Source organism: Rhopalosiphum padi, chromosome 4 (assembly GCF_020882245.1).
Source record: "Rhopalosiphum padi isolate XX-2018 chromosome 4, ASM2088224v1, whole genome shotgun sequence".
NCBI classification, from domain to species: Eukaryota; Metazoa; Arthropoda; class Insecta; order Hemiptera; family Aphididae; genus Rhopalosiphum; species Rhopalosiphum padi.
Genome location: NC_083600.1, coordinates 52,208,850 through 52,219,181, shown reverse-complemented (window position 1 = coordinate 52,219,181; position 10,332 = coordinate 52,208,850). Strand labels below are relative to the sequence as shown.

General features: G+C 29.6%; 1 protein-coding gene across 4 annotated transcripts; it reads right to left on the bottom strand.

The window, feature by feature from the left end:
* Nucleotides 1–1,543: 1,543 nt before the first annotated feature.
* Nucleotides 1,544–9,810, bottom strand: LOC132928957 (homeobox protein 12-like). 4 transcript variants are annotated; one of them, XM_060993925.1, is made up of 10 exons: nt 9,111–9,810; nt 8,895–9,008; nt 7,495–7,571; nt 7,103–7,405; nt 6,910–6,966; nt 5,920–6,178; nt 5,736–5,857; nt 4,767–5,036; nt 3,507–4,217; nt 1,544–3,435 (listed from the first exon to the last, which is right to left on the bottom strand). In XM_060993925.1, the coding sequence occupies exons 3-10, from the start codon at nt 7,519–7,521 to the stop codon at nt 3,274–3,276; spliced, it is 1,911 nt and encodes a 636-aa protein (XP_060849908.1). In that variant the 5' UTR covers nt 7,522–7,571; nt 8,895–9,008; nt 9,111–9,810; the 3' UTR covers nt 1,544–3,273. The 4 variants fall into 4 exon arrangements, with proteins under 4 accessions (XP_060849908.1, XP_060849910.1, XP_060849909.1 ...); XM_060993927.1 differs by lacking the exon at nt 7,495–7,571 and having other exon boundaries at nt 9,111–9,738; XM_060993926.1 differs by lacking the exons at nt 8,895–9,008; nt 9,111–9,810 and adding an exon at nt 8,118–8,499.
* Nucleotides 9,811–10,332: the final 522 nt, after the last annotated feature.

Below are 10,332 nucleotides of genomic sequence, written 5' to 3'. Positions count from 1 at the left end.
AAGGGTTTGAAAAAAGTCATGATGTCTTTACTCGCTAATTGACGCTATTCGTTTATATAAAATTGCGCAACTGTATAGAAGTTTTAAGTTTTCCATAAATATTAATAATTTACTATAATATTAAATATGAAATAGTAATCAAAACCCTCGCAGTCTTCTTAAATAGTCTTAAACATATTTCAGAGCGAAGTATACGCATTAAAACAGGTCTCAGTAGGTATTTAGTGTATACTGTATACTGATATAATAAGTAAGTATAAAAGACCTTTTTCAAGATTTTTATCCAATGGATATTAATTATCAAAATATAAATACCCAATGCTCATTCATATAATATTATAATTTGTAAACACATTTTAACTATAATACAACATAATATTATACTTCGAAGCAATATGATAATAATCTGGGATAAAATATTATGAAAACCGAAAGGTGAGGAAATACCCACAGATTATAATATAGTTTACCAACTAATATAAATAAATATGTTAAATTATAGAAAAATTAAACATACCATCTACCGCAGTCAAAAACAAAACACTTAACTCGCGATGGACCAGAGAACATGCCCTAAATAATTAATACAATTCAATTTGATCATATTAAATATTACGTATATTCGGTTGAATAGCTTAAAACATACTAGTCTCTATACATAGATATGTGTCGTAAATTCATAGGTACTAAAAACATTAATATTCAGCCGGAGAGTGTATAACACACAAGGATTATTCGCTTAAATTAAGCAACAATAACCGTGTGAAATTAGTTATTTTTTTCTAAAATTTTAAGCTCATTTAAAACCTATAAAGATAAAAATCATCAATGATGCAAAAAGAAAACATAGTCGCCGGACTGGGTCAAAAATGTCTACCAAGAAAATCAAAAAAAATCGACCCACTTAGGTATACGTATACGTAAACCTATAAAAACATTAAATAACCCAAAAAAACATATATTTTCATATAAAATGATTGTACCAATTGTGAGAATTTGAACATTTAATATTATTAAAAAAAATTAAAAATTGGTTAGTATAGTCTGTCGACAGGATGAGCCTTAAGAAGACGTTGTACCCGCGTGTGTTGTCTCTGTCTTACTAATGTAAATCATAGCAAATTTGTGTTCAGCAGAACACATTTTGTGATGTTAGCTTCAATATAAGAGTAAATTTACCTATTATAAAATTTAAAGGTAAGAATATTACCTAGAAAAACGTCATGTGCTTTTATTGATATTATCATTTTAAAGTGAGTTATGAATAGTTTAAAGTTGTAATATTTTACATAGCTATAACGCCTATAACTCACTTTAATAGGTCACACCGACCGGTCCCAAAAACTGTATTAGTTAAAGACTGATGTAAAGTTAAGAAATAATTAGTTTTCCGTGTAGTTACGTAGTAACGCGCGCTGCCTGTCGTAGCACGCACAATATTAACTACCTCTACTAGCCCTAGCAAATTGAACCTTAAATCAAAAACTATGACGTAAGTATTAAGTTATATAAGTAAAACTGTTGAAAGGATTAAAAATACACATTTCACTTTGCTATAAACGATTTATTTTAAATTACTTATTAAATAACTATAAATATAGTAAGTATAAACTATAAATATAATTGCAACTTAACAAACTTAATAACTACTGAACAATCTTAAAAACTAATTAACTTGTCACTAACATACTTTTTATATTTACAATAGGATACAAAAATGAATACCAGTAATTCAGAGATCACTAATTGTCCACAAAAAATACCGCTTTAATAATATCTCCCCTTCCTCTCTTGCCTCTAATAGTTATAAGTTATTGTTAATAAATTTTTACTTGGCAGTAACAGTATCTCATAGGCACACAATAAAACTACTGTTGTTTACATAACGTTAAAACAAAATAACTTTCAGTCGTTTGTGTTGCATTTCGTCATTGTCATCTTAGAATATATTATATAGTATTATATTTACAGCAGTACTTAATCATATTGAAATTTAAAATTAAAATAACATACAATTTTATGATTTTATTTGGGTAATTCATGGATTATTTGCTATTAACTAATATTTTAGAAATTAAATCAAATTTATTTAGAAAAATAATAAAAAAATATTTAAACTGAAATAAATAGGTATTTTCATATACTATTTGATTAAGACTGATTTAAACTGCATCAATAACAGTAGGTTATTAGACTAAACAATGCAGACTTCTAAAACATTAAAACAAGTAATTAGTAACTCTAAAGTAAAAAATATTTCGTTTTTATACTATACATCCAATATACATTTTAGTAACATAAAATAGAAATCAAGATTATATTTAACTGCATTATATTTTTGGTAAAGTGTCAAACATTATCACTGTAAGTCTAAATATTTCAAAATTAAATTTTAATTTAAAAATATTTAGTAGACAAAAAGTTATTGAATAATTTAAAGTTAATATATATATATATATAAATAACACATTAAATAAATATTGCACAATTGATAAAATTCAACACTGACGAAATAAAAATCACTTATATAGAGTTACTATTACTCTGTACTTTTTTATTGCTTTTCATGTTTACAGTACTGATAAAGATACATATTACCCATCATAATTAGTATTTTTGCTGCCCTTTATTTTTGTAAATAGTGAATAAATTAATATTATGTTAGACTACATATTATTATACATTAATTTAATTAAATGTATTATTTTCTATTGTAGGGTATTATTTTACATTTAAAAATGTCAATGTACTTTTAAGTCCATATTAAATTTATTATTATTTATCTATAATATTCTCGGCATTAATAGTATATGTTAACAATGATAAAATATATATAATATATATATATACATATGATATATAAGACCTAAATTCTTTCGAGCACTATTGAGCAAAAATCATTAAGACTTTTGGATAAGTACTTAAGGTGCCTGAACAATGGATATTTATTCTTTTTAAATAATTTTTTATCACAGTTAAACAGCCTTTTTTTGTCATAAAGGGTCGCCACAATTTGCATAACTACCTACTAATTAGTGTTTATGAATTATCAATAAATAACAATTTTGAACACAGAGGGCGAAATATTTTGCAAGTATAAATATAAATATATTTTTTTTATAGACCAAGATAGTTGCCATTTTCTGGATTTTGAGGAGGGGAATTAAGTTAAATAATACTATAAAAAAATCAAAAATTTTAGGTGCTGGCCAGTCTTGTTGGAGCTATTAACCTTTGATCATATAAGAAAGCGGCAATTCTTTGTTTTTATTTTTAAATGGCCATTGACCTCATGTCCGAACACATGCCTTCTACCTGAGGGGGGCCCATATCAACACTGGTTAGCTGGTCTGTACGACTATCTTCACTGCTTGAAACTTCAGGATTATCACCTTGGTCAGACGTATATCGATTGATTCTGTTTCCCTTGTAAGACTAAAAATAATAAAATAAATAACAAAATTAGTAAAAACAAATTATTCATTTAACTTTATTGTCTTTCTTACATTATAGTTTTTCTTGTTGTTTTGGTAGTTGTTGCCACCATACCTGGCTCCTCTGTTGTTGAACATCTGATGGCCATTAGAAGGACGTACATTTCCCTGATTGTGATAAGGATAATTTGGATTTAACATCACCTGAGGAACAGCAGGATAGTGCATTTTAGGAAATCGGTGACGGAAATTTGTATTAGGAACAAAAAATGGGCTAGTAAAAGATGAATTGACCATAGGACCAGTAGTATTAGTATGCCTGGGATGAGATATAGTAGTTGGCCCAGTTTTATAAAATGTGCGAGCCTCCAGATACTTTTTAGGTCCATTTTTCATGTAATCATTATTATTCTTAATAGATAAATTATTGTTGTTGCTCTGATATTGATGAGTGTCACCACGTTGCTTTACACAGTCCTTTTGTTCTGGGCGTATATTTATAGAAGGTGGGGGGTGTCTAATATTATACTGGATTTGAGTCATAAGTAATTGATTAGGAGATTGGTCAGATTTTTCAGGATCTGGTGTAGACGATGAGGTGGGCGGCTTAGAAACAATTGGTTGAGAGACAGTTTGTGGTGGAGGCTCTGTTAAACTTATGACCGGATTTAGGCATAACTGCTGAGGTTCAGGTGTATAGGTCTGAGGTTTTTCCTCATCATTTCTAACTACTGACATCAGTGATACAAACTGATTAGTGGTAATTACTTGCGCTTGTCCTACCTAAAGCCACAGATTCAATATTTTAACATAACATACTTTATAAAAAGCTGAGCGAGAAAATAAAAAAATTGAATTATTAATCTTTACTCTACAAACATATTATAATATAGTAAGATTTAAATAATTATAATATTGTTCTTTATCAAAATTAAGTAACTATTAAAAAATAATTTTTAGGAAAAGAGAATAGTACTTAAATATTATTAACTATATTTAAGTTAAAACAAAATAAATAAAATTTTAAATTAAGATAACAATTTGTTCAAGTTATTTTAGTTTACTAAGCATGTTATCAAAAGCTTTTAAGTATATCTTTTTTATAGCATATATGTCTAAAATAAATAATTTATTGATCTCGAATAAATACAAAAATATTAAAGAAAACCATTTAGATTTAAGTAAAAATAGTGTGGATTGAATAAATTTATTTTTAACTTTGTTTAATAAAATAAAATTGAATCTAGGTACATCAAAGTATACACCTAAAACTAATAACTTAACCTCGCTCAGCCTAGGAGTAAAACTTTTAGTATTAAATTATTTAATTACCGAAGTATCTGATGATGGTGGCCTAGGATTTGTGCACTGTTCAGTAAATACTGGTTGATGAACAACCTGAATATTTTCCATAACTGGATCATAATACGGGTAACCACCATCAGAAGTTGCGACCATATAAGGCATATATGGTGACATGATTGGCATTGGATAAGCCATATCAGGAGTAGGTATCATACTTGACATTTGAGTTCCCGAATAATATGGTGTATCACAAGGTACAGAAAAAAGAACCTTTGATCCTTGAGTATTGTTGCAAACCTAAAATAATAATAGATTAATGATATTAATTAAAATTAAAATTAATATAAATTGATTTTCATTTAATTTAGTCTTAACAGAAGTCTATTTTTATAATTAAAAAAAAAATATATATTTTTTGTTTTTTAAATAACAATCCATATTTTTCATTTTATTATCTGAACCAGAATACTTTTTTTAGTTTGTTCATACATAAAAAAAGTATCAAATGTTTTTTTGGTAGTTATATTTATTTTTTCAAAACCAAAATTTTATTAAGATCTTGCAAAATATATTTTTTTTACGAGAGTAAGAATTAATACTTGACATATTATTAAAATAACAAATACGGTGAATTAACAATCTATTAACAAACTTTAAAATAGAATATTATATTTTGAGCAGTATTGTTTATTATTTTACAATATTTAAATTGTTCTGTGGAATATATTTAAATTTTAAATTTGTACACTAGTATCTTTCTTAAAAATTTAAGTATTGTAAGGTTAACCAATGCAGATAATGTTCTTATCTAAAGTTAGATAATAGGTCAATTCACTCCAATATTTAAGCTACCACAACCACAATATTGCTTCTAATGAATGCTAAATTGTTACATGGCATGTAGTTTAAAAATGAATAAATAGTTAGCAGATATTCTCTATAGACTATGAAAAAATGTATAAAAAATTATAAATTTTTGCACTTGAAAATACTCACCGAGCTTACTGGTAAATTAGGGTAAGCTTGTTGTACCAGTACTTGAGGTACTGGATTTGGATAGAATATAGGTTGGCCACTATAGCCTTGCATACTAGTAGCACTTTGTGTTCCGTAAGGAGCTAAATACAATTACAAAATAACTGATAGTTGAATATAATCATAGTTGTCTTTAATTAATTACCTGCATATACATTAGGAAGGGATTCTGTTGAAGATGAGTTTTGTGGACCTGGGGGTTGAGGAGTTACTGAAGTATTTCCATTGATTGGCATATTAAAAAAAGCCATTCCATTTTGATAAGTGTACATAACTGGTGCTAACATTGGTTGAGCTGGAGTTGGTAATGGAGGAACTGAATATTGTTGAACTTGACTACTATATGACATTAAGTGTGATGGCTGTTGAGGAGAGTTGTTGGAATCATAATTACTTTTGTTATCCTAATAATAATAATAATAATAAACAAGTATTAAACTCCAAATTAAAATAATATACTTATATAATACTTATAGACATATACATATTTATTTACATGTTTAGTTAACACTTATCATTCATGTTTACTTGGTGAAAAACCATAAAAATCAAATCATTTGTTTATATAGGATATGATCTAATTAATATTATATTTTATTTTATCTCTATTATTAAAATAGTTGGTAATGATTTGGTAGCACTGACACATCCCTAAATGTATACATAATTTATAAACACGTTTACAATTGACCAATTGTAGAAAATCTGTTTTTGTATAAAAATAAATATTACACTGTACAAAACTAAGTTAAACTAGAATATAATTTAAAAAATGTGTACTTGATTCATTGATTATTTTTTTCAAATTATATGGTATATGTCCATTTATACAATCATTGGAAAACTTAACGATAAAACTAATTAAGAATACTAATGCAAATATAAAATAACTATCAAATTATACTAATAAAAAAATGAGACCTTAAAAATAAAAACTTAGTATCATAAATTTAACTGAACACATTTAGACCATGAACATAAAAATAAGATAGAGCAAGCTACATTATTCTTCCATATCAAGTTCAATACTTGGTTTATTTTGTTTTGTTTTTTTTTAGTGCATTTGATAAGAATTAATTATGTACTTTCTTATCTAAGAAAATATATTAAGATAAAGTAACAGTGTAATACATACTTTCTCATAAGCAGGAGCTATGTTGATACGTTTGTCTTTAAATATCAAAACGGGACCCTAAAAACAAAAAACTGTTAATACTTATTTAAAATAAATATAGGAAATATAACTCAGAACTACCCAAACATATAAGTAAATTAAATACAAAAGTTAAGTACCTAGTTTCAAATGTTTGACAAATACATTTACTTACAGCATCAATTATTTTTTTAACTTCTTCTTCAGAACTAAAAGTAATAAAACCAAATCCTTTAAGAGCCCCAGCTTTATCTTTGACAATTTTCACAACTTTAACCTCGCCATATATTGAAAAGAAATTTCGCAAATCTTGTTCTGAAGTGCCATTGGATAAACCACCGACAAATATTCGGTTTGGCACCATGGTTGATCCAACACGTTTATCCGCCACGTTGTGGTTGTTATATTTAAATGTCTGTTGATGCAGAGTGGACAGTTCCAAGTGTTGATATCTCTCTTCAATGCTGGTGTATGTTACCTATGTAACATTATGAATTAGTTTATGAAACCATAGTTTAAATTTTAAAAATATCTATAATATATAAATTTTGCTATTTTAGTAAATACCTTGCGGCCTCGTTTCATTTGTGACATATTAGTTGGCAGTAATGCAGGAAAGAAGGATGAGAAAATACAAAGGAAACCTATTTGAAGGAAAATGACAAAATTAGCAAATAAAATAAACACCTTAGGTCTAAATTGGAAAAACATGAAAAAGTATGTTTTCATTTTAATACTATTAGGTATCATAATATTAACCAAAATAACTAGTGTATAGGTAAATTCAATTAAATATTACCCTAAATTTAAAAAATTAAATGTACCCGAATAATAATTAAAAAAAAATATTTTAGAGTACAAAAATGATAGGAATAGAAATACTAAGAAAGGGTTTAAAGAAAATTCACTTATATGATATACTTATCATTTCATAATTTTGTGAATTACTATCATTATTCTTAACATTGTACATTTGTACTTAACAAAGTTAACTTTTGATTTTACATTTATTTTGTTATATATAACATGAAATGGCAAAAAAATTATCTAAAATACAAAAACAGATTCTCATTTTTTAGTATGTAGTTTGTAGTAAACCAAAGTCAATAAATCATTGTAGAAATAGTAACGAATGGCATAGACAACAATAAATAACAATTCATGTCAACAAAAAACATAACGTTACCTACCTATAAAAATATATAAAACTAAAATGTAATTTTTTCTTCTCTAACGTCGTCGCTACGGTGGATATTGACTACTGGGTGTAGGTTCAAACTAGCCACTAGGCAGTTTTGCTGCACGAACGTAAATGTCTGAGAAACTTCATTGCCCGCGAATACGAATAAAATAATAAATACAAAACTACCGAAGAGAAACGAGCAATTATTCGACGAACAACGATAAAGATAATACGAAATCGTTGTCCTGGAAAACTCGTAAGTACAACAATTATAAAACAATAAATTTATTCTCAACGATCGAAGCGATATCTTAAAGATAAACTGACGGATAGAAACAGAGAAAGAATATAGAAAGAAAGAGATAGATGTACATTGTTATTAATTTAGCGCGTAGACATTGGGACCGAATGGGTATTCCCCCATGTATGATAAGAAACAGTGCTCGGTGATGAGATTTGGAAAAACACGATAAATGATCATCGCGCCATAAAACAGGAACGACTGCTTATTATACCAAAGAATAGATATAATATTACCTGGATAACGTCCCGCCATCCCGGCCGTTCCTAGTCTAATCACAAATTTACAACTCCAAAAATAACAGTCTACATATTAATATAATATATTATTATTACTACCTACTACTCTCGTTCTCTCATCGGTTTTCGATTTACGGCTTTACCCACACAAACCTATCGACCTTCAATAAAATATATTTTTAAACAATTCCGATCCTGTTGAGCATTAAAAATGAATACTCAAACTATAATACAAAGTACTCACTTTTATAATATTATGTTTAGCGTGGAAAGGGTCTTAACGATCTTGTCTCTTAAGTCGCTTTGGTTAGCTGTAGTACACGATCGGACTCCGGAAGTGTTCATACAAAACGATCGGCTATAACACACGGACGAAGAGTCAAAACAAATTAACAATAAAAGTGGGATTCGATCCAGAGGATCTTCCCGTTGAAACGTACATAGCAATGGTCTGTCTTACCGTTGGTGTCGATCATCTCGTCACAGGTTGCAGCAGTTCACCAATTAAAATCCTGAAGCGACGGCGAAAACCGATAGCGATAATAGTGATAGTAGAAGAAGCTGGTTGTAGAGCGTGTGTCGTCTTTCGGACACGAAGTAGTAGTTCAAATATTATAGTGCAACTAATAACTATGTTTGTCGGTCGCCGTTCGTGCTACTGCAAAGGAGCTAAACGTTTTGCTTCGGCGTGCACAATGCAACGCGAAACGATAATCGAAAACAATATATCGACAATATTATAGGTATGCCTAATGTTCTTAAATATGTCCTATATTATGGCTAATACGGCGGCGGGCGTACACGACGAAATGATTTGCGCGTGTATAATAATGTGTATGTGAATGTGTGTGTAAAAAAAAAAATGTATAAATAAATATTATAATCGGACGGAAAAAAAAGAAAAAAAAAAGCGTACGACTGACAAACAGATTTAATTATAATCAGTGAAAGAATCAAGAATGAAGGAAAAAAAAAAGAAGAAGAACACGTTCGGGAGTGAAGAAGAGTGTGGCGTACTGGCGTGTGCGCGCGCGCGTGATGAGTGTAGCGCGCGCGCGTGTGTGTGTGTGTGTGTGTGTGTGTGAAAAAACCAATATAAATAATAATAATAATAAATAAATTTAAAATAATAAAAGCAAAGAGTACACAAACACGACGCGCGATTAGGAACATATGCGCGGTCCCCGATCGGATCATGTATTAATGTGTGTGGTGCGGCGTGCGCCGGTGCGCGCCAGCAGCAGCAGCAGCAGCTTGTCGGCGGCGACACATTCGGATCGCGCGCGCGTGGGGGGGGGGGCGGTGCCAGCGGTAAAAGAGACTCGGGTACGACAGCGGCCGGCGCGCACGAACGCGTGACGTCATTGTGACTTCGCACGGTTGTTTTGCGTTTGGCGGAGTTGACGCGGCGGCCGGCGGGACGTTTGAAACACACAAACGTGCGATTCGAACGGGTTACGCTTACGGGTAAGCCGAGGAGATCCTTCCGCAGTACCGCCACCACGTGACCCGAGCCGCCGGAACAGGACCCAGTAATATACCTGTGTATGTACTGTGCGTCTGTGCCACTGTGGTAATTAAAAAGAAATCCACGAAAAAAATACAAATTTTCTTTTTTCTTTTTAATTTAATCGATCGATTATAATAAATATCTCAAGTAAATCCATAACAATGTAATACAT